Source organism: Indicator indicator, chromosome 1 (assembly GCF_027791375.1).
Source record: "Indicator indicator isolate 239-I01 chromosome 1, UM_Iind_1.1, whole genome shotgun sequence".
In the NCBI taxonomy this organism is placed as follows: Eukaryota; Metazoa; Chordata; class Aves; order Piciformes; family Indicatoridae; genus Indicator; species Indicator indicator.
Window position 1 is genome coordinate 12,132,499 of NC_072010.1, and position 24,095 is coordinate 12,156,593.

Genomic DNA, 24,095 nt, shown 5'->3' on the forward strand with positions numbered 1-24,095 from the left:
AGAATCTGGTGCTTTGACCTTCTGCACTCAAATAACAGAGAAGTGAAATGTTTTCCTTTTTGATCTGTTCTGACCTGTTCTAAATTTACGGAAACCTACATTTGTGTAATTGTTTACAGTCACTAGTTTTCCAGTCCTTAAGAGTTTTTTTTAATGAAGAGGAGGAGCTGATTGTGGCAATCCTGTAACTCTTGAAGCTGAAAGTACTCACTTTTCATTTTAATGAAAGCTTTAGGCCAAATAAATATGTTTTGGTTCACTCTTGATGGAAAGAAATCCATCTAGAGCACACCAAAATTCTTGTACAGTACCACAACACTAGCTTCTTTAGTAGCTATCTGCACAAACTGTACCCTCATTTAAAATGGTTCCTGTTCTTGCATGATGGCCCCAAACAGCATCCTCTTCACTTCTCTTCATTACCGAAAAACCAAAAAGGATCAATTTCAGCAAGAATGTCCTCTATCACAAGATACATTTTGAAGTGATTCTGCCATGGGTAAGAAGCTGTCCATGCTCAAAAGATCTGTCCACTACTTAACAGCATTCCCTGTGCTGGCTGGTTAATTTGCACCTACCAAAAATTCTCTTCAGTAGACAGGAGACTGTACACTTGTTTTTATGTTGGTCATGGTTGGGATTTTGTGGACTAACATTAATGCTGGTAATTACCAATTCCAGTAAAGGAACAGAGAGGGTGAGAGAGAGTACCTACACTTCCAACAATTATGGTACTCTTAAGAATAATATTAAGGAACAAAGTGTGAAGATTCACATTTATGAACACTTCCAAAAGGCAAAAAAATCCAAGAACACTTGCACATTAAAATTTGGCACAGTGTGAGCCTAAAGCGTGCATAAGGTGTATGGTAGAGTTGTCTGACTTTAAACACCTATTCTGAACAAATACATATTGAAAGTCATAACTTCGAGTATAAAAACTAGCTACAAATTGTCACAATGGCAATGCAATACTTTGGGAGGGGAAAAAACCAAACCAAACAGCCACATGGAAAACATTTCCAGAAGTTTCAAGTTTGTATTTAATATTTAAAAAATAAGAGAAAGAGCAAACTAGTTGTATAATGACATTTCCTACCGTGGAATGTCTTGCAGGCCATATCTGACTTGATATGGCACCTTATAAAAAAAAAAAGAAAAGAAGAAATCACTGGTTTACCACAAATTTTTTGAAGCCATCCATTAATGGCTTCTATATTTCAAATCTGCTCATGCACTTTGCTCAGAAGGCATTTGAGCTGGCAAGAGTATTTCAAAAGGAAAGCAATAAAGGCACTCGTGTTTCCAAACGTAAAACTCAACTTTCTCTTAAGAGCCTTTGCATTTCTGAAGGGAGACTAAGCCATCACATTCGTTACCCAATGAGAACTCAGCTGTGCTTCTTGAGAACTAAATGACTTTTCAAAGCAAAGGAATTTAAAGTAGTACTGTACAGTTCCCATCACTTGAAAAAAGCCCAAGTACTGCGTGGAAATTTCTCTCAGCAGAACTGTTTTATGCACAAAAGCCATTAGGTATGGCCACTACAGTCATGAGAGGGAGGAAAAAGGATTGTAACAATTTAGAAATCTAATTTAAGTTCATACAAATGAGCATCTCAATACTTTGGAGAAGACTCTGCAGTTATCTATATGAGATAAATAAATCTGACGTTTTACCCAATGCTCTCTCTAGGGGAGAGTCTGATGCTGTCTATTGGGTAGTTTACTAAATAGCCAATATTTTATTAAAAAAAATAGTATTATAATTACTGATTTCTTCCTCAACAGGTTTTCACATGCAGAGTCTGCAGTCTGAAAGTGCAGAAAAGTGTACATTCATTTAGCTTTCCAATCAGGAACAGAGAGATAAAGCGAAAAACCCAACATGCGACGCCACAGCAAGGTATCAGAAAAAAGGGGGAAAAAAAAGAGAAAACTACCTTCAGTAGCGTACTGGTCCATGGTTTTAGCAATGAAAAGTATCAAAATACAAGTGATATCATTTTTTAAAACTGTTCTGCAATCACTAACGAAAAAATCCTGTATTAACTTCTACAATCCAATGGAACATTACAACAAAAACGATCCAGTTAGTTTTGAATGTATGGAACAGAAGTAAAGGTCACCCTCCTCAAGAAATATGAAAAGCCCAAACCAACAGACAGAATTTGAAGCAGTGACAACTTGCATCCTACTGGGTAAGTTTAAGCATCTCTTTAGGCACTTCACTGGTTCATTAAATGCAATACAAAATAAAGCTATTAAATATCAACATTTTGTGCTCTTCAAAATTAGTCAGAAGCAACAGAAAACAGCACAAAAATGTGACATTTTTGGCAGCTTATTTCTTCCCTTCCCCAATATTACCGGTTGTCCGAGAATGCTTTGTTTTGGGGATGCTTTGGCATCTCAGTTATCAGGTTGTCTTAAGCCGTAAAAGCTAAAACAAAACTGCTAGGCCTTAGACAATAAAGAAATTTGGTTTTAAAATTTCTTTATGGCTATGTAAGAAGGACACTTTAGCAGTGGCATGATAGGGAAAAAAAGCTTGCTTTCTTTTTAAATATTGCACTTTTCTTTTGTTCACTCACACTAATGCATAGAGACTTTTTAAACTTTGAATATTAAAATTTCACGCTATGAAAAAGGCATGGGAAATAAATTTCTATACATCCAATATGAAAGAACAGATATGCTAGCCTTCCTTTACTTTCCTTAGTTAAAACATTGAGAAAGAAGAGAGTGCAAAAAAACCCACAACCCTATTTTTGGTCAGCCTGTGTCTTAACTTTATAGGTGCCAACTAAACAGATTGCAACATGTGATGAGCATGGATACTGTAAGGACAGCTGAGGGTGACTGTCAGTAAAACAAGATTATGCATGACTGAAACACAGTAAGTGAGGCTGAAATGGCAAATCATGAAGCCTCTTCTCTGGGGAAGGGGCATGACAAAGCAGATGAATTTCACACTTCAGTAGCATGCTGTAGGATTTATCATGATTAATTTCACATTAAAGTGTGCTCAAGGTTTGCATCCACATCTCACATCACCTTCAATTGCTGTAGTAAGACAGTGACTGGTGAGCAGTCTGCAGGAGACACAGAAGAATCCAGTGGGCAATTCAATGCAACGATGCAGCCCACGCGTCTCTGTCACAAGTCACGACGTGGTGGTATGTTCTCAGGACAGGCAGAACTGATCTTCTGCTGGACTCCACTAATCTGAAAAATGATTGCTTGGAAAAAAGAAGCCTCTAAGCACTTCACTCAGGTGCTTAAAGAACAAAGCGCTAGGATTGGCTATAATAAAACCAGTTTCAGGATCCTGACCACTGCGCAGAAATCCAGTCGGAAACAATGCAGAGTAGTGCTCCTCAGTGTTACTTTTGTTATCATTAGTAATGTTAAGCATCAAGAAAATAAAACACGTCATTGCACATTACAGCCGTGGAGAAGCACGGCTAAACTTTGACACTATAGAATCGAATAACCTGATGCTACATCACAAACAGCCTCTGGTGTGTATCTATTTTGAAAGGTCTTTACATACTCAGTAAACTCTCCTTTACTCCTGCCCAGTGAATGCTTCAGGTTAAGTGACGAGTTATGGCACGAAGGGCATACAGAAGTTCGGCCTGCATACGAGCTTCCATTAGAAGCAGATTGACGTGAACCTGTTAAAAATTAAAGCAGCCATTTAGATCACCTCTGAATGCAACATCCTGGATTCATTTAGGCTAAAATTTCTAAGCTTTAGCAAAGCATTGCTGCAAGAAATGATGATCTTTGAGGTCTCTTCCAGCCTTCTTGATTCTATGATTCTATAATTCTATGATGATCTTTCTCCCTGCACCCTGCTGCAGGGCTCCAGTTACTTGAGAGAGAGACCTGCACAGTATGCCAATACTAGACACCATTCTAGGACAGCAAGGAACTAGCCTCAACTGCTGCTTTAAGCAATATTCCACCTGAGAAGTACAAATAAGACCATTTTTGTATCATAATGGCATTAGTTCTTTATAAATTATATTTTATTTTCTTCACTATCCCCTGTCACTGTTGTGTAGGACCAAAGAGTAAGGCATCGTTTATGTGCCAGCTAGGCTAGCAGGCACACAAGCACTGAACCCTTATCAGGAAGCATTTAAGTTGGTTATCTGAAGACACATTGACTTTTTTATTGATGAAAAACAGAACGAAGAATATATATATTTTTAATATGTATAATAGATAATTACATTATAGATAATAGATAAATACATTATCTATTATACATATTAAAAATATTACATTATCAATTATATATATTATACATATTAATATACATATTTACGAATATATGTGTGTGTGCTTCAGTATATGGATATATATACACACACACACATATGAAGAGAGACTGAGATCCCTGGGGCTGTTTAGTCTTGAGAAAAGAAGACTGAGATGGGATCTCATCAATGTGCATAAATATCTGAGTGGTGGGTGACAAGTGAATGGGGCCAGGCTCTTTTCGGTGGTTCACAGTGATAAGACAAAGAACAATGGGTTCAAACTTGAACATGGAAAATTTCAGCTCAACATGAGCTCAACACTGAGGGTGACAGAGCACTGGAACAGGCTGCCTAGGGGGGTTGTGGACCCTCTTTCTCTGGAGACTTTCAAAACCCACCTGGGATGCATTCCTGGGTGGCTTACCCTAAGTGATCGTGCTCTGGCAGGGGGGTTGGACCTGATGATCTCTTGAGGTCCCTTCTAGCCTCTGATACACTGTGATACTGTGATACATACATAACATACATGAGTTAAAGTCTTTTTTGATGCCCAAACCCCACGTACTGGGTGGAAGTTGAGGCATAGAAAGTTCCACATAAACATGAGGCAAAATATTTTCACTGTGAGGGTGATGGAACACTGGAACAGGCTGCCCAAGTGGGTTGTGGAGTCTCCCTCTCTAGAGATATTCAAAACCTGCCTGGATATGTTCTTGTCTGATCCATTATAGGTGATCCTGCTCTGGCAGGGGGGTTGGACTTGATGATCTTTAAAGATCGCTTCCAGTCCCTAACATTCTGTGATTTTGTGATTCTGTGATTCTGTGACATTGGCACACTTGACCACTTCTGCATTCCCAAGTTTATCCACTTTCCTACTGCAGTTGTCAGTTCAACTTTAAGGAGAAGTCATTTAAATAATAATAAGAAAGGATGAGTATTTCCAGTACAATAAGAAGTACTTTTGTAAAATTGGCATGTAACACTGAATGAATTGATCTTGTTTGTTTTTCTCTGGTTAACAATTGTTTGCCAGATACTGCAATTTTTAGGTGTTGGCCATATTTTGATTCTTAGACAGCATGGGGGTCTCTGTGAAGCCTGCTTGGCTTTGGAATACGTACCTTCTCCGAGTGCTTGAACTGACGCCAGTAACTATCGTACATGCGCTTGGTAGTTCTCTCTGGGTAGCAGGTCACTGTCTTTATGTAAACCTTCAGGCTGCGTTCAAGTAACTGATTAACTTCTCCATAATCATAGTCATCATACCTAAGTAACACAGGCAATCATTCTGTTGGATTAAGTTTTTAAAAGAACGACCTTTTCCAGCATTATGTTCTTTAGTTTGGGGATTGGAGCAATTACTATACACACTAGAAACCCACCTGCTGACAAAGGATCTGAAAGGCTTAGTACAAGGCTGCCCTCCTTTGTGAACAAAGGATAAAGGCTGGCTTCAGAGAAGACATCTCTGTAATAATTTCCATCCTTATTCATCATCATTTTCTCCACTGGAATCAAAAGTTATCCTGATACGCCAGCAAAACCATTTTAACTTCCAGACTCAGCTACCATCTCCACCTTAACACCCAGAGCTTAAGATAATACTTTTCACACGGTTCATTTTTCATTCTGTTTACACAGTTTAAATTGCACTCCTAAGCCAGGGGATTTTCATTCATACCTGATTCCATACATACAGTGGACATAGTTAAATAAAGCTCTTCTTAGCGTAGTTGTATCAACGTCTTCGTGTGTTGCCATAGTGTTATAGGTGAGGTTATATACCATCCGAAACTTCTCATCAAGGAGATGCCCAATATCAGAATAAAGCCTGTTTACAAGGGAAAAGCCATGATTTTCCCAAGTATAGTCCTGCAGGAAGAGAAGGAAATATATAAATGTACAAATGAAGTGAAGTTCCTATCTGATCCTCTCCACAGTTCAACAGTTTTTGTTTTCTGCTAGTTATGACTTTATTCGCTTCAGAAACTCTGCACTTTGAATCCTTCATCCCTATCACCCATTCCATTTCCCCAGGCTTTCTTGCAATGAATATCGCACCACAGCACCTCACCTCCAGCTGGATATCATTAGCCTACAGGAGAAAAAACCCAAGTTTCTCCTGAAGTGCTGAGGCAATTTCTCACTGCCTGCTGTGCCACACTGAATAGTGTCATTCTATGTCGGATGGGCCTGTAAGTTTAAAATCTTGTTCCTCTTGGAGGCTTTGATGCTTAGCTCTGGGCAAAGATGGACTATTTACTTCCAGCCAGGATGTTACAATCACTGGATGAAGTGCTGGACCGTCCTTGAGCAGGCTAATAAAATCCAGGCTGCTTTGGTCTGCACCTGGATTGCAAGGATAAACACTTGCCCGGTCTTATCAGGAATGGAAAACCTTTGCAGAGTGTGGCATGGCATTGACAGTGGAGAATGACCCTGCTTCAGAGCACTGTACAACCACTCTCCATGCTGCACTTACATACAGCATGTTAGTTTGCCCACATTCTTGGCAAGTATTCAATTGTTGTCACTGATGCCAACTTTACAACTGAGGGCATCATCTCTATGTTCTCCCTGGGCTTGGCTGTTTTCAAATGTTACTGCTGGGCAAAAGACTTTGCCTGAGCACTTTACAGTAAATCTACTGGACTATCTTCTGATTAGGGTAGTGGGGAAGGCTATGTAGAACAGCATTCAGCTGCCTAACAGAGGCATGTGCTGACATCTGAGGTGCACCACAGTATCACATTTGGCCTCTAGCTGCCAGTTCAGAAGAATATAAGGCTTGTGAGAAATATGCTACACCTACCAGACCTGTAAAGGCATCTGGAACACTTAAAGGCATCACAAAGGGTTCTAAAAAGCAGAAGCATCAGGAGGGGGAAAGCACTGTGTACCAAGAGCAGGTAAGCAAAAATAACAATGAAAAAGGGGAAAACCTGATCTAGCAGAGGGTGTCCCCACCCATGGCAGAGGGGGTAGAATTAGATGATCATTGGGGTCCCTTCCAACCCTGACAATTCTGTGAAATTATTTAAAGACATTCTACTGTGTATGGAGTATCTTTTTCAATTACAAATTAAAATCCAGAGAGATAAATGCTGTCTTGTTTTAACAGAATAAAAACTGGATTTATTTTGGGGTTTTGGGATGTTACTGGAATTTAAATAGAATTAATAGCAGAGCATTTGGGAGGCTGTGGGTGTATACATCTAACTGCTTAGGAGTAGGATATAGTAATAAAGTTAAATTATCAAGGCCATTTCTTTGAATGTAGGCCAGAAGCTGCCCTGTTTATTTAATAGCAGAGATGTTTCAGTTCCAATTTCAACTTCTGTAGAGCTTTTTTCCATGGGAGCCTGCTGCTCCTAAAGTAGTTAAGCAGAATGTTTGATTTATAGGCACTGACTCTGCCTTAGTCTTTTTGGCAATATCTACCTACTTCAGGCTCATATAAAGACCACAGAGTAAATTATCCAGATCAGCAGAGACTGCTATACAGCTAAACACATTTCCTGAGAGTAATCATGGATTCTTTATTTTACAGTCTTAGATATACATATTCTGACCATGAAGTTTTCCTCCACCCACTGGCCTTTTTTTCAGTTGAACTTCTCCGACTTGGTTTTGAGGTTCCTTGTAATGCTTACAGTTTATTACAAGGTTGCACATTAATCTACTCTATAAACTGGAACAGAACCACCTACAATGTCTTTCTTGTTGCATATATAAGGAAGAAGTTCATAAGTCTGGTCACAAATGAGATGACAATAGGTAAGATAACATAGAGGTAAAATTTACATGCTGTTCTTTTAAGAGCACTGAAAAAAAAAGATTACTCAAATATAGCCAAAAATTGTCAGTGATCATATTTAAAAACGTCTTTGCTTTTCTGATATTCAAAGCCCAGTGATTTGGTGGGAATGTGGGAATGATACTCACCAAATCATTCTCACAGACATATATTGGATGTGATGATTTTAAAGGCCTTTTCCAACCAAAATGATTCTATGATTTTATATGTATCTAAGTATTGCTAAGACTTGACAGAAAATAATTAATAAAATGACACAAATAAAGAGTTCTTCCTGTAGATTTTTACTGGAGGGCAGAAAATAAATTCTTTTTGTACTTTTCACTTTTATTCTAGATGCTTTACAGTTTTCAAACATTAATTCTGGCAGTAACTGGAATAACACTGAAAGCTAAGTATTCCCTTGCCTGAGATTTACAAATAGTAGAAGATTTATCTCAGGTAGATTTATGGAAGCTTGTGAGTTATTTGATTGACAAGAAAAGGAGCATGCAACAAAGATACCCCATTACAAGTGCTTTACACTATTTGCCCTGCAATGAGATTACAAGCATTCTTTGAGTGAATGTACTTTTAAAGAGATGGTACCTGAGCTCTGAATGTTGGCAGATGGTCTTCTCCTCGCCTTGCAAAGTCTTTGTACCCAAATCCAGGATCTTCAATATAGCGAGACACATCTGTAGAAACTATTTCGTCATCAAATGCTGTAAATAAATCAGCAAGATGCTTTGCTTTAGGCAAGCACATGAGGTACCACAGACTTCCAGCTATGACTCTACTACAAGACTAGGTAACAGTTTTAGAAGGTGTGCAAAGAAAACGAGCAGTACAAAGGAAAGAAACATTTCAATCCCAATCTGCTTTTACAGGATCCATCCCTTCCACTGAGCCAACTAAATGCCAGCCTACACCAGACATCTAATGTACTTCCACAGAATGGGAAGAGATGGACTCTGTTGACTTCTGATGAAGGCTAGGTATCTTAAATCAGGAAGATAAACCCTGTCAGTAAAGTCACTGTGCTAGGGTAAGAAACAGAAAATGTACTCTTGACAACAGGATTGCTACGCTGAGCAGATATGGTGTCAGGAATTACACCGCCTCTGCTCTACAGCCCAGGGTGTAAGCAACCAGAAAGCAATGTAACATCCCACTTGTAAATATCAGTTGACAACTGTATGGAAGCAAAGAGCTCTACAGTCCATCAGGCTGAAATTCTGCCAGAAGCTCTAGTAACTAGGCATCTTCAAAGAGCTCCAAAATGTGTCACTAAGCAAGCACAGGTTCTCTATCAGGAATCAGTCTTTCCCTCCTGAATAAACAGGTGGCTCGATTGTGTAACTACCTCTGCAGAAGTTGACTACTGCATAGCTGACTGCATTTGACCCCGATGTTAAAATCCTGGCTTGCTTCCACGTGCATTGACAGAACAGTTGCCATATGTCCACTGTTAGCACCTTGAAAAGTCAGTTAATCTAAGAATTGCAGAAGTGCTTTATCTCCTCTTTGCCTCATTAAACAATCAAAACATAACTGAGTAGGAAGAAGCTTGCACAGCATCTGCTACAGCAAATCCTCTGAACTTCATGAAAGGGTGAAGTCCCAACATATAGATTTCTCAACTCAAAGGAGCAAAAAGCAAAGAAGGAGGAAACTATCAGCAACCCCACCAAAAAATCCACTTCTGTCCCAAACAACAGCCCTTCCCTGTACGCCTGAAGTTGCAGAGACTCATGGGAATTCTGGCTTGATAATGAAACTACAATGAGTGTCAGTTTATCTGCATTGTTGATACTGTCTCAGCAAAGGAAAACAGAACAAGAATGGAAAATGTCCTTTTTTTAAAATCCAGCCAGGACATTGCTGGGTGTATCTTCTTTCAGAGATTCTGCATGTTCCTAGGGAGCCAGAAAACAAAGTCATTGCTGATCCACAATACATTCTTCCTCCCTTTTAGGCTCACTGCACAGAAACTTAAGATACCTTCAAACATGTTTGGTCTGAAACAACTGAGATCTAAATTCAGCAAGAACAGCTTCAGTAAAATGTGAAGCATTTTAATGGATCACTTCTTAAAAACACACAAGCTATCATCTTCAAGTAGCTCCTACTATGAGAAAATCATTGGAGATTCTGATGTCTTAATAGCTCGCTCTCTTCAAACATTCACTTCTTGGGAAAAAAATTCCTGTCTTTAGGCAACGGATTTCATTATGCAGCTTATTAAAGATGAATGCCTCCAGAACACATGAAGAATACTGGAAAAGAAGTTTTCAGCTCAGAATTTTGAACATTATTTAACAATTAAAAAAACATGCTAAGAATCTCTATCACAACACAAGCAGTGGACAGAACAGCAGTATGATCACTTAGAACAGCGAGTCAGAAATGTCCTTTCCAGGTGGGCAGCAAGTGGTAATGAAGTTGAGTCTCATCTCAATCCACTTCCTGAAATAAATGTCACATCTGAAGGCTACTTATGAGTGTCACTAAAGTTCTAAGTACTGTGAAACATAAACCTGTGAAATATGTGCATAAATTAAATAATTAGAAGATAAAGAGCATATAAAAAAAGAGAATCTTATACCCAACTCTTTAAAGAAGCCTCCAGCTATTTATTTTTTTTAAATATGAAAAAGCTAAAGTCCAAGTTGCAAAAAAAGATGGTGCTATTGGCCAACCAAGAAAGATTAAGCAGATGAAGCAAGTGACAGGACCAGCCTTACCATACTCCTACTAGACTCAGAGCCAGAATAAAGACACGAACAGAAAAAGTTGCAGTCACTGAACTGGCCTGAAGTGTTTAGTTCTCACAAAGCACAAAAAAAGGGAACTGGAAAAGCACAAATACCTCCACTAATTACTAGCAGACTCTCCTTCTTCTCCTTTTCAAAGCGAGTTGCCATTTCTTCCTGAGAAGCTTCTTCGTCCTCTTTATCTTCTTGAAGCCTCTTCATCCGTTCCATTAGGGCCTCCAGCTCACTTAAAGAATCTGCAATCTGCAAAAACACCATGACATTCTGCAAAATTAGAAGATAGACAACGTGTGTCATCTTCAGATTTCACGCTTGACAACCAACGTTCTCAAAACAGATAGCAGCAGCAAGCACAAAAACTCAAGCCAGCATGCATTTTGTCACACACAGCACAGACAAACAGCTTTCAGACAGCCAGAAGAAGGGAGCTGGGAAGTGTTACTCTAACCTGTCACAGTAATCTACTGCAGTGGCATTAACTGTGGAAGAGGTGGTGTTTGAGTGTGGAAACCATAGTTGCTTTTAATACATACCCCACCATGTAGATGGGTCAGGAAAAGCCATCTGTGTGCCCAATGTGTATCGGAAAACAACTTTTAATATTAAGGTAACTTCTTTCAATCTGTTAGTAATGCAAAATGTATTTCTGAAGAGATACAGTGTACCACTGCAATGCAGGAAGACAATCTGAGACAGCAAATCAGTGCTTTCTTCTTCTTTTCATTACACATGATCAAAATAATCATTATGTTCACCTTTTTCCTGGCTTCTGTGAGGAAAACAAGCCTCTTTACTAGAAATACATCAAAGCTTGGCGTTCTGTGATCTATACTTATCATTCAGACTTTTCAGTAGATAAATAGTTTGGTTTTTCTTTTCCATCTTTTCCTTTTGATTCTCTCTCTCTCTCTGCCTATAGATAGTTTTCTAGCATGCTTTTCAATGCTTAACAAGCAGAAAAGAGTCAGTAGCAGCCCTTTGCCTACTGCAAACAGGGAATGAGACGCTCCAGTGATATGGGGTAACATGTCTTAGAGCCCAGAAATTTAAGATACAGCAACTGAACTGACTAATCACATGTTCACAACGTACTCTTAATTTTTTACAAATCTATTTAGTGACTCTGCTCATAATCATAAACTTCCATCAAAGGCAGTAAGCCTAATTAATCAATCAGCATTAATTCAAGGACATGTCTTCAAATCATTATAGAGCCACTTCCAGGAAATATTTTCCACATTTAAGTTAATTAACTAGTAATCAAAGTTCTCTGCTGATTGATTCAAGACTGGAACCCCAGCATGAAGAATTAAGTAATTTTTTTTCCAGACATTTCCTCCTACCTACATGGAAGTATTTTAGAATTGACCAATTTTATGACTGTAAACCTTGAAGTCATAACTATTATTATTATTATTATGACTTCTAAACTTTTTCCCATTCCTATTTTATTCCACATATTAGGAACACGTATGTATAACACAAAGCCCCACTCAGCAACACACTATCTGAAGAAACTGGGACTGTTAAGGTTTCAGTTGAAAGCAAAGTTTTAGTCTTCTTTCCCAACTAGTTGTGAGATTAACTATCAAAATCACAGTGCTCTGACTACCATACACCATTACAACGTGGTTTGCAGCAGCTGACACTGAAAACTGCTGGAGTGAACAGAAGAGTTACCAGACTCAAGCATTCTAGTAAAGCAGACAAAAACTACTCTGAAAACAGGGAAGTTTTCTAATGCAAAACAGAAGCAAGCAGAAGAATCTTGTTGCAACACTAACCCCAAAGTTGCTACTTGTGAGGGATGCATTTTCTATGTTGTTGTCGTTGGCAAGATCACAGACACAGAAGTTGTTGACTGCTATAAGTCTGACTCCGTTAGATGTATCCGGGTCTCTCTCTGGATTAATGCCACTACCAAATACAAAACTTGCCAAGGCATGATAATGTGCCAACAGGACAACAGCATGCACCAGTTCAGGAAGAGACCAGTTATTTTCCCCAGTCTTGACAAGTTTCTGAAATGAGAACAAAAAAGTGTAAATATAAAATTTCTTCTCCTCCTGCCCCTTTTCTATAAAACACTATATATTTTTAAAAAAGGGATCAAGTCCTTTCTTCCAATAATAACACATTCCTCTTGCACACCAATTCCCACTAGATAAAAAAAAAAAAAAAAGAGACCTAAGTTTTGGGGTTATTTCAGTCAATGTTATCTCTAAAGTGTACACCTTGTTGGCTTTGCCACACAGAAGAATTTATTGGCTTATTTAACACTCTAGTACTTGTCTGATTGTTTTGCAATTCAAGGGAACAAAGACTAAACAGACACTGGAATTTAGAAGTTCTTATCACCTGAGATCTACTGCTATGACAGGGCTCAACTTAACAGGTACCTGAATGTGCTCTTTTGTGATTAGCCAGGGCCGGTGTGCAAGGAGTTTGTTTATTTCGTTCAGGTTTTTCAGTCTTTGGGGAATGTATTCTAAACCGTTCAACCACTCTGCAATCCCACCAGTCTTCAAAAACTCATCAACGTGCATGTTTATTAGGTAGGAACACTGATGTCTGGCAGCAGCCTGGAATAATTAAACACAGAGGGAAAAGCGCAGCACATTAGCATATAATCTGATTTTGCTGCAAGTGAAAGAGAGGTTACTACACAAAACAAAAATACAATTTCATTCCAAAGGGACATATTTTATATTGCAATGCATTTCTATGCAGGATGGAGAATGCTCCAATAAAATAAGTTTCATTAATTTACTCTGAATCTAATTTTGGTTGGAAGAGATCTCTGGAGAACTGGTCCAAGGCCCTGCTCACAGTAGGACTGCCTTGGATCATGTTGCTAGGAGCCTTGTCTAGACATGATCTCCATCCTTGCAGATTACACAACCTCTCTTGGCTTCTTTTGCAATGTCTCAAATTTTGTAAAAATTGTTTTCCTAGTGTCCACCTAGAATCTGTTGTGACTTGAGTGCACTGCATCTCATCTTAGAGCTAGGCACTGAGGGTTAAATATCCAGAAATAAGGTTACATAGTTTTAACTGTTCTCTGTAAAACCTCTTTATCACAGGCATGTGAGAAAGCATATCTATGGGCAACAGATATGTGTATATTGTCAATTCTCCCTTCTCACTGAAAGCCTTCTGGCTAGCCATGCTTTATTCTTATGACAATCAACTAGAAAAAATTCACACCCTCTCAAAGAATACTTCAGACTCTTCCTTCTAAAGTCTTCCCTTTTTTTTTTTACATACACAAGTCAAGGTCACAGGCTGATACCTACCATGATAGCAATGTAGTGTCTATAGGGCAAAGGAAGGGGCCCATCCATGCGCAGCATATAGAACTGGCTGCGGAGGAAAGACTCCAGGTACTGAGTATGGATACTCATGACCTGTGTGATGTTGTCCAGGCGACCAGAAGTAGAGTATTCTTCCACAAGAAGATTAGTACGTTCATCCAAACCATTTGCTTGCATAACCTTAAAAATAAGATGGGCAAACTTAAGAGAGAAAGCTATTTTCTCTACCTTTAGCCCTGAAGAGAAATATATTGCAGTCTGAAAGGTTTGCTTGTGTACAAACTTAAGAGGCAATAACTGGAGATCCAGATTTATATTTGTAAATACACCTGCTTGCATGGTGCAAATACACAGAGATGCTGCTTGTACACTGAGAACTGAAGAGTGCCTTACACTGTACCTCTGTTCTTTTAATACATTTGTAGAAAAACAAAAAACATTTTTCTATAGATCTTTCCCAAAAGGCTAAACTTGCACATGCTTAAAGTGAAACCTATACAGGGAGCTGGAAGTAAGCAAGAGCTGGGAAGTAAAGTCTTTGTGGAAGTCAGCCTGTACAGACACACAACACTCAAGCATCCAGCCCTAAAACCAATTTCAAAATTAATGGAGAGGAACTGGGTTATGTAACCAAATTATAGAAAGAGCCTGGCAATATACCCCTTCTGTGCTTGTGTAATTGAAGAGGAGATCAAATGCTAATTTGTCCATAACATTCAAGTATTATTTAGGATAGGAACTTATTGCTTTCTTTAAACAAAAGCTGTTCTTTAATTATTCCAACCAATCCAAACCTTGGGCACAAGATGAAATGGAACAGAAGAGTAAGTACCTCTTGCACTGCAAGCCCTGACACAGTATTAGTGCTGTTACTCAGTGTTTATCACCACCAGCAGCCATTCTCAACATGTTCTCCACTGAAGTTACAGGCACAAGACTAGAATACCCAGTGCTTATTCGGAAACTGCACAGGATTAAACCAGCCAGCTTACTATTGCAAACACTATGAAATGAGGAATCATTTTAACATCAAGATAGAAAGTGTCTAAAGCCAAGAAGACTCAATGCTACTGATGAAATATTCTATTTATAAAGAAGGCAAACATTTTGATGGGCTGATGAAGGGACCATGTCTCCAATATTTTTTCCATCAAACCTAAGGAAGGTGTTACCTACAAAGAAATACAAACAGCATACTACATTTTCCCTTCTCACCACTGTACTTCCCTGTTTTAATTTGTGGGCTCAGAAACAAACGGGAGATGCAGTTAGGCAGCTCCATTGTTTTTACAGGACTAGCTCTTTACTGTGGCAGCTCTTCTGCGTTTTGTACCCAAAATGCCTCTTCAGTTTTTCTTAAAAATGTTTTACTACCAGAAGTTTATTACACATTAAAGATAATTTTATCTTACAGGAATAAGGAAGTGTATCTCCCATGTATTTAAGAGATCTTTGTCTCATGTAGTAGTTGCTGGGGGAAATGCTACTTCTTCTGTCTCTGGTAAGGTTTCTAATCTTCTTCTTGTCAGGATTTTTCCTTGTAACAGTACAAGTTATGGGGAAGAAACACTGCTGATAAGATTGAAATATAGTCCTGTAGGGCTGCACTGTTGCTAGGTTAGGCATAGCAATATGCTGCATTAATGCTTCTGAGATTTATCCCCACCTCTATTACTATTACTATACTTTATATGTACTTCCTCCTGATTTACTACCACCCACGGATCCACAAACATTTTCTTACTCTGCTTGTAAGGCACTTTAACAGGAACCTTTTCAACTAAGTTGTTATTGCTCTGTCCATATTCCTTCCATTACAACAGTAATGGAACAGTAAAGCAGGCTTTGACATGAGCAGTGCTATTATCAAGATTTGTGAGGCATTCAGTGTGTTACTAATCGCTAACTACATCTCTCCTATCCACCGTATTATTTCATGCCAAAGAACAGGGGAAAAAAGTAGTTGTTGGCTTAACAAACAATATTTACCCTTTGTTTGTCATATTAAAACAGCTGTTTTATCCACACAGGTGGAAGTTCCCTGCTTGTACTTGGTAACTGCTGGGGTTACTCCCTTCTGAGAGCTACTCAGCGATTCTGCCTGCACTGTTGCCTTTACCAAATGTACCAGCTGTGAAGTAAATTCACTAACAATTATATCAAAATATGTTGTAATTTAAACTATATTTTGCCCTACTCTTTTGCAATTATTGACTTTATGAGAAAAACAAAGTTGGTATGAGTTTGGTATCTCAATTTCATCTCATATTCCATATGAAAGGGAAGTCCTCTTCACAAGTTTGGATGGCTGCATCTCATTCTGCTCCCCTCTTCCCAAGTTTAAAAGACTATTTTGACCTCTCTTCCTTTCTGCTTCATTATATTTGCTTCTAAATTCAAACTTTGACAGTGTATAAATGCAGACTGCCATAACAGCAACTATTTTGTCTTTCAAAATGTCTTTTTGGCCCTTCTAGCATGTGAATTATCTGCTGTTAGCAACTACTTAAAAGAAAACAAAGGTCCTGGTTTTATAGTCAGCCATCCCAAATAATTAATTAATCAATAAATAATACTGTAAGAAGACTGAGATCACAAGAGAAAACCACCACAGAGAAGTTTCTACCTACTGCAGAAGCCATAGAGGCAGGATTAAGTTGGACATTAAATCATAGGCAGAAATCTTGTGTTTGAAGTCAAACTGTACATTTCAACCATAAATTCTCTCAAGAACCAAAGTTATGGTCTAAGGAGTCATATTTTCAGGTCCTCTCAAACTGAAGGTCAGTCATTGCTCTGAAAGCTATATAATTATATTGCTGCAATACTGGATAGGCCTCCTCTTAGGCCTGGCATTAGGAGTAGCAAGTGATCATCCCCCACAAGAAGAGCAGAGCTGGCAATCACAGCTGTCTCCAGAAGTGCTGGTGACTGAAAAAATGTTCAGCAGCACCACATGTGTGAAAGGACTTGGTGGTTCTTACGCACTGGAGACTGCTCCAGAGAAACAATCACTTTGCTCACAAAGTAGCTCCTCTGTATAACATGGAACAAGCAGGATGGTAAAACTCTTCTTCAGTATTTCCCTTGTAAAAGGTACTACCTGCCTGGCACAGCTAACCACAAACTTACTTCGTTCTCTGGTATAAAGGCACTTGGTCCTCTTGTCAGTGGCGGGGAGACTTGTACTCGTTTTTCCTGCAAAACAGTCACAGAATTCGGTCAGTGTCAGGAATGTCATCTTAACCTGATTTATCTTGCAAGACAAGATCTTCAAGGCCTGAATTAGGTTTTTTTCCCAGGGTCACCTGGGTGTTTTCACAGCCCACTGAGGAGCTGAAGTCATCACACCATGTTGGCTAAAGCATTTTTGCATTCCCTGTCCTTTGCATGAACAAACAGCAGTTTTTGCAAGGGATAAGATGGAAAAAACCCACAAATCTAGTCCTGTTTGGTTTTTAGACCGTCCTGAAGATACATAGACAAAAGCAATAAAACATCTGGCATGATGCTAAAATTAGACACTTACTGGACTGAATGGAAGTTTGGAAAGCAGAAGGGAAACGAAGCCACACTAAGGAAATTATAAGCAAGATGCTGTTTTCTTCAACACCAGCATCTAATGAGATCTTGAGTGCTGAGAAGTGTGTAAGCACTTTGTGTGCCAAGTGTGTGCCAAGTATTAGCTTGAAAAGTACAGTCTAAGGAACCAAGCAAGACCCAAATAAATACTTGTTTGACAAACCTGGTGGAATGGCTGCCTTGCTCAGCTACTGAGCCTGGAGGAAAACACCATATGCAGTACAAGCCTTGGTGTGCAAAGCATGGTCAGAAGGCATGAAATGTCCTTTGAGAACAATATATTTAGTACAGAACAGGCTGGTAGTGGAACAAGAGCCAAAGGATATTTTTTGGTTTATTTGAGATAAGAAATTAAACTAAGATAAACCTTGGAGGCATTCACACCATGGCCACTGATAGCCAGGGGGGTGAAGGCGACCTGGGGAGGCTGCCTGCTCCTCTGGTTCACCAGGGACAGGACCAGCACTGTCCTTGTCATGTCTGACTAATGTTGGTTGAACTTCCTCTTACAAACCTTCCTGGATGTTCCTCTGCCTCCCTCGGTTATTTATTTCAGTGATTAAATCCTTGGATGTTTGGAAAGTTTTTCTAATGTCTAACATGAATTTCCCTTGCAGTAATTTAAAGCAGCTGCTCCTTGTCTTTTCTTCTTTTCCTCTTTATGGTTACACTCCACCTATCTGGAAACTATGGCTGCACACTTTCTCAGGTCCCTAATTGCACTGCAGCACCGGTGAATCTTAATAAGTCATCCATCAACAGCAGTATTTGATTTACATACAAAGTATTTTGTGTTCCTAACATAAAAGTCCAAGGTTTTCCATAACAAATGACCCTTAAATACTTCTGCTGGGGGCTTAAGTTTAACTGCCATGTGCATGAACAGCAGCATTGGTCCCAGAAGGAGCATGCCACCAATTTCCACACAGGAAAATGAAGCCACTGGAGCTGTGTAACTATTGTCCTGCTCCTTAAAAACATCCTGTCCTTTCTAAATTAGATTATAAAAAAACATGCAAAAATCAGCAGTGATTATTCAGGAAAGATGTCCCAAAGCAAACTCTTGCATGGCAATTAAATCTGTGACTTTAGAATAATTATCTGCTAAAAGATGCAGAAATAAACTGGATCTACTGTGTGAAGCCCAGCAGCCAGGAGACAACTTACTACAAGTGCTTCCCGCTGTCACAGCCCCAAAAATCCTACAAAATACTTCTTATGAATCAAATTCACTCAGTTTAAAGTAAGAAGGAAGCATGTAGACAGATGGGTTATCAGCACATGCAATCCTTTTTCTCACACAGCTACACAAGGCACAGGAAGACATCAGGCTTTAAATACACAAAGCAGTCAGTCATTTCTGCCAACATTGAAAAAAAGAATTGCTTTCCATGATTACTATTAGGGTTGTATTTTACTTATTTTACAAAGGTTATCTGAATATTAGAGTTTAAAACCTTCATTTCATACTGAATAACCTGGAGGAAGCAGCTTGGGTGAGCAAGACAACTTGGACAGCTGCTAACTGTCAGCTCTCGCTGGAGTACAAGTCTAAACAAGATCTGAACCACTGCCTTCTCCATCATGCTCTCTGACCTATACCCTGCTTCTTCAGGCACTGCAAAACTGATTCTCAAGGCCAGACCAGGGAAGGAAAAAAAAAAAAAAAAGCTTCTAGGCTCTGGGCTCTGTCCCCCTGTTTCCCCATTCAACATGACCGCTATTACTCCTTTGACCCTGCAGATAAGCTACTGCTGAGAATGAAAGGAGGAAATGGCACTTGGGTGGATGAACGTAGGCAACTGTCTCCAATCAATTCCTGTGAACGATGACAGAAAGCCAAGAAGACAGTCGGGCATGAAAAATGAGTTGTGTTAAAGAGACTTTTACAAAATCCAGCTCCTTTCGGGTGGTGGCAGTTTGAAAAAGCACAAGCCTGGAAAACAGAGACAAACAACCAAAACAACAACAAAAAAACCAAACCCCAAAGATGATTATTGAAGTTGATGAATCTAATCACAGCACACTTCCATAGAGTTGATATTTTCCTGTATTGGAAGCATATACTCTTCCCTTCCATCAACATGAAAGATTATTTTGCCTTCACTCCAAAATTTTTATTTTATTAAAACTGGTTAAAAAAAGCTTGCCAGAAGAAAAGGAGCAAACATCATCTGGTTGCCCAAGTTCTCAGGATGCTATTAATAAAAACATGGGAAGTCTACAAGCATTAAGATAATGTTGGCTTTGTGGAGCTGTAGATAACAACCACTGCTTCTGGGCATGCTTTATCTAGAGTAGTGATTTAAGGTCTGCCCAAGAACCAGAATATGAAAAACCATGTATGGGAATTAGAAAGTAACACTGCAGATATATGGTCCTTTATGGTTCAAGTTTTTGCAGAGCTTTTTGTTACCCAAGAAAGCAGACTCATTTTCCTATCCAACTATTCTTTGCAGGATACACTAGCTATCACTAAGTCAGCGAGGGTCCCAAATATTCTTGTTTGAAATTCTCATGCTAAGTGACTGAATCAAGAAAGAGGTTGCTCAGCAACTAAAATGCTGTATGCACTTATACCATTGCTGGAGTAAGAGTAAGTTATCTTAAAAGGTTTGCAACCAACTCCATTTATATTAAGATTAGTGCCCTTCTGAGGAGTGCTTCTTTGGAAGGAATAAAATGATGAAAGTGCTTCAAAGAAAAGCAGGGAAAACTGAGCCTGGGCAGGTTACTGGGAGAGGGATCACTGGAAGGCCAAGTCTAGAAACAAGATTTGCAGTAGCATGCTGCAGCATCAGACAACAGAACAAGACCTCTGCAGACTACAGGACTGCTGCTGCAGGAATTAATGAAAAATCAGGTCTGAGCAAGCTTTATCTGTGGCTTGCTTTCCGTCCTTACTTGCAACGGTGTTGAGGCTGCACTTGCAATGGTGTTGAGAGCTAAGTATCAGGAATTTTAACAAAGTGGAACCATTTCCCAGTTGCATATCTAGAATTTGCAAGAAACGCCTTCATCCTCGAGAGAGCTCTGCCCAAACCCTCCAGAGCCAAACGCTGTGACTTGCCATCACATGGGTTTATTTTTAGTTGTGGCAGTGACCACACACCTTCCCTCCTGAGCTAAGAGGCCACGGGCACTGGGACATGGCATCTGCACCTCAAGTAGCTGCCAAGCTGCCATGGCAAAGAGAGGGATGCCAGAGCTACTCATCTGGCAACGTGGCCAAGAAGCCCAAACAGGAGCCTGGCCGGCACTGAGACAGCACAGTAGCTTCCCTCCCCAAGCCTAAGGCAAAAGAAATAACCCTTCTTCATCTTCACTATCACAAGTCACTGCATCCTCAGGCTTTAGATAAAAGGCTGGTTGTAGCAAGCTGTAAAAGAAGGCTGTTTTGTCTGAGAATGGAGGTGCTAGCTGGCAGCACTGATAGAACAGTTGGGTTAGGAAGTGCTTTTGAATACCAATAAATGCAGAAAGCACAGGCAAGCATTTAAGTGGTTGCACCAATGTGGGTCTACAGGGGTTTCTCACATACATAGCACATAAAAGCTAACTCATCCTGAACTTATCATCAAGATGGTCATGCTGCAACTGGGGGAAAACATCAAAAACTCACTGCACCTCAAGAGGGAATTTTGCAAGCCATGGTAACACTGCAACTTGTGTCACCGTAAATGCCCACAGCAGTGAAAACAGCCAGGAAACAATCATGAAGGGGCTCAGAGCTTTCACTCCAAGAAAAATGGACACCACTATAAAGACATCAGGGTAATAAACAGCATTACCTCAAGTATAAATCCTAAACACACCTCAAAATTATCTTCTCCTGCAGAGTGAACTCTTTGTTCTATACAAACAGGATTTTTCAGAGGGGGAGAAGGTGACAAGTATCTATTTTTTTATTTATTAAACCTGTACAAGCAATTTTTATATAATCTAGGATTTCTAAGGATCTTTGTTATTTAAATCCAATGGTCTATCTCTTTCTAACACACATTATCACCTACAGCAGTGATTTGAGCTGAGTCCATCACTAAAACACTTGGGTGGGAGTCAAGAATGGGGTTTAGGACTCCCTGTCTGGGGTTGAATCTCCCCCCGGGCTCAATTTTGTCCCAGTCTCAGATTTATCTTAGGGTTCTTCAAGATCAAAATACACCATTTCAATCTCACAGGCTGGATGCTGCAGAGCCCACTTTTGGTTTCCAGTCTAACAGACACAAATGCCAATTCAGGTGGCACAAGCTGTATTATTTGTTGCTGCTGGTTAAAACCCTACCTAAAACCTGCTTTCTCCTACCCTGCTGTCACTCACTGAACACATTTCCACTTTGGGTTCTTGGATCCTGCAGCAGTCTATCTCCACTTTCTCTGATCACAGTCAAATTCTCTGGGTTTCAGTGATACTTTACACAATTTTACAGTCACAGTGGACTGACTGCTCATTCTATCCTTGCTGAAGGCAGAAAACAGTATTAAAAAACCAAATAAACAAAAGTTATCTGAACACAAATTGTGTCCTAGCATCTACTATTAGCCAAACACTTCCTTAAGACACAGGTGGGATTCCATTTGTATGTCAAATTGCATTTTAGTTTATCCACCTAACTTTGTCAGGGGAAGAGCAGTTTAGAAATGTGGCACAAGTTCGGGATGCATCCAATTCATTTTCAGTGGAAATTTTTATACTGTTTATAAATTTATATAGGATTAATATCATATTTAAAGCTACATATAGTCTTGCTGACTAACAGGAAAACCAAATAGACACAGGTTACTTGCCTTCACATGTCACTATTCCTAGGAAGTTCTGACTGACAAGAACAAAAAGAAAAATACATTCATCAGAGATGTTAAAATTTTGAACTCTACTGACAAACATTTATTGATTCATCGCTTTTTTTAAAGAAGAAAAATCTGCTTATGGCATCTAATGCAGTAAAATCAGGAGCTTTATAGTTTCAGAACTAACTCAAAATAAGTTCAGTGTAGACATGGTACTTCAGGAAGTGGTGTAATGGCCATGGTGGTCTTAGGTCAACAGTTGGACTTGATCTTAGAAGTCTTTTCCAACTGAAACAATTCTATGATTCTCTATCTTCAGAAGCAACAAAAAAAAGATGTTCAAAACAAACAATGTCAAAATGCTAAGAGTTTACAAAGTAAAAGTTCTAACCTACAGTTATTTGCTAATGGTATTTCAAGTGATTTTGCCATGTTTTCTTCCTCCTAGCACACTGTACAACTCCAAAAATGCAATCTAAGAGATAAAATTGAAAATTAGCAGAGGAAGTCAAACAGTAGGGATATCTTTTTTTTATGGAACCATTCACTTTTAACATTAAGAATCTGGCATCTTTGTCCCTATCAGCTGATGAAGTGGTGTAAAAAGCCGGGAAGAGAGCCAGTGCTGTACAATTGATGGGGAGCTTTTCCTTTGGTAGCAGATTACAACCCTTTTGGATTTCACACAATAAAAGGAAGCCTATCCCAAGTTCCCATCCCTCCACCAGCTATTAAGAACACAATCCACACTAATTAGAAACCAAAGGGCAGCAGTTTGTATCCAACCTAAAATGGATGGCTAGGCAGCAGAAGTCCAACAGAGGTTCATCAACCTCTGAGAGGTATCTGGCACACTCAACCTACAGGAGAAAATCTCAGAAGTGAACACATAGTCACTGGCAGAAAAGCCTATCTCCTTTTTAATAAAGAAATCCTACATCTACATCTTTTTTAGTCCTATTTCTGTCATATCACTCTCCCCGTTTTGGAGATGATTTCTGTTAACCAAAACCAACTGTGAGCAGACAGGCAAGGACTGAAAGTCAAACACTGCAGTAATGGGTATGCTGCTAGCCATTTCTGACCTGTAATTTGCATTTTTGCCAGAATAGACCTGAATGTATCAAGTAAAATACACATGTGTAAAATAACCTTGGTGTAACCAGAGTACATTTAATTGAGAAAATGAGGTTGATGCTCCTGACCAGAAAAATGGAAAGATTTTCATGAGAAGATTTGTTCAACTAAAGGTGTGAAGTCAAACCTAAGTATTGATTATTAAAACAAATGAAAAGGATGGGACACAAACAGCTACTTTTACTTCCTTGTTGATTAAGAATTACTTCCAGCTAAATTAAGCTAAGTTAAGCCAGGCCTCTGAGTTCATACCCATGGCCCAATCCTTATCAGATATTGGGTGAAAGACAATTGACCAAAGAGACACCCAAATCAGAGTTAGCCAGCCAGATCCTGGTGGCAACTGAAAAAGAAAGGTGATGTCTAACTCAGGATGAGATCAGTTGAGCTATCGAAGGGCCTTGTTTTCCTCCACAGAGTAA

General features: G+C 39.3%; 1 protein-coding gene across 2 annotated transcripts in view; it reads right to left on the minus strand.

The window, feature by feature from the left end:
- Window positions 1-3,592: 3,592 nt before the first annotated feature.
- SESN3 (sestrin 3) overlaps window positions 3,593-24,095 on the minus strand; it is a 37,606-nt gene continuing 17,103 nt past the window's right edge. Inside the window, exons 2-10 of one of the 2 annotated variants that reach the window (XM_054382110.1) lie at window positions 17,296-17,361; window positions 14,146-14,343; window positions 13,249-13,431; window positions 12,634-12,870; window positions 10,945-11,092; window positions 8,682-8,797; window positions 5,958-6,148; window positions 5,398-5,542; window positions 3,593-3,679 (exon numbers count right to left, since the gene is read on the minus strand). In XM_054382110.1, the coding sequence (XP_054238085.1) occupies window positions 3,593-3,679; window positions 5,398-5,542; window positions 5,958-6,148; window positions 8,682-8,797; window positions 10,945-11,092; window positions 12,634-12,870; window positions 13,249-13,431; window positions 14,146-14,343; window positions 17,296-17,361 (1,371 nt within the window). Of the gene's footprint in view, window positions 3,680-5,397; window positions 5,543-5,957; window positions 6,149-8,681; window positions 8,798-10,944; window positions 11,093-12,627; window positions 12,871-13,248; window positions 13,432-14,145; window positions 14,344-17,295; window positions 17,362-24,095 lie in introns of those variants that run through there. The other variant, XM_054382119.1, reaches the window with a different exon arrangement.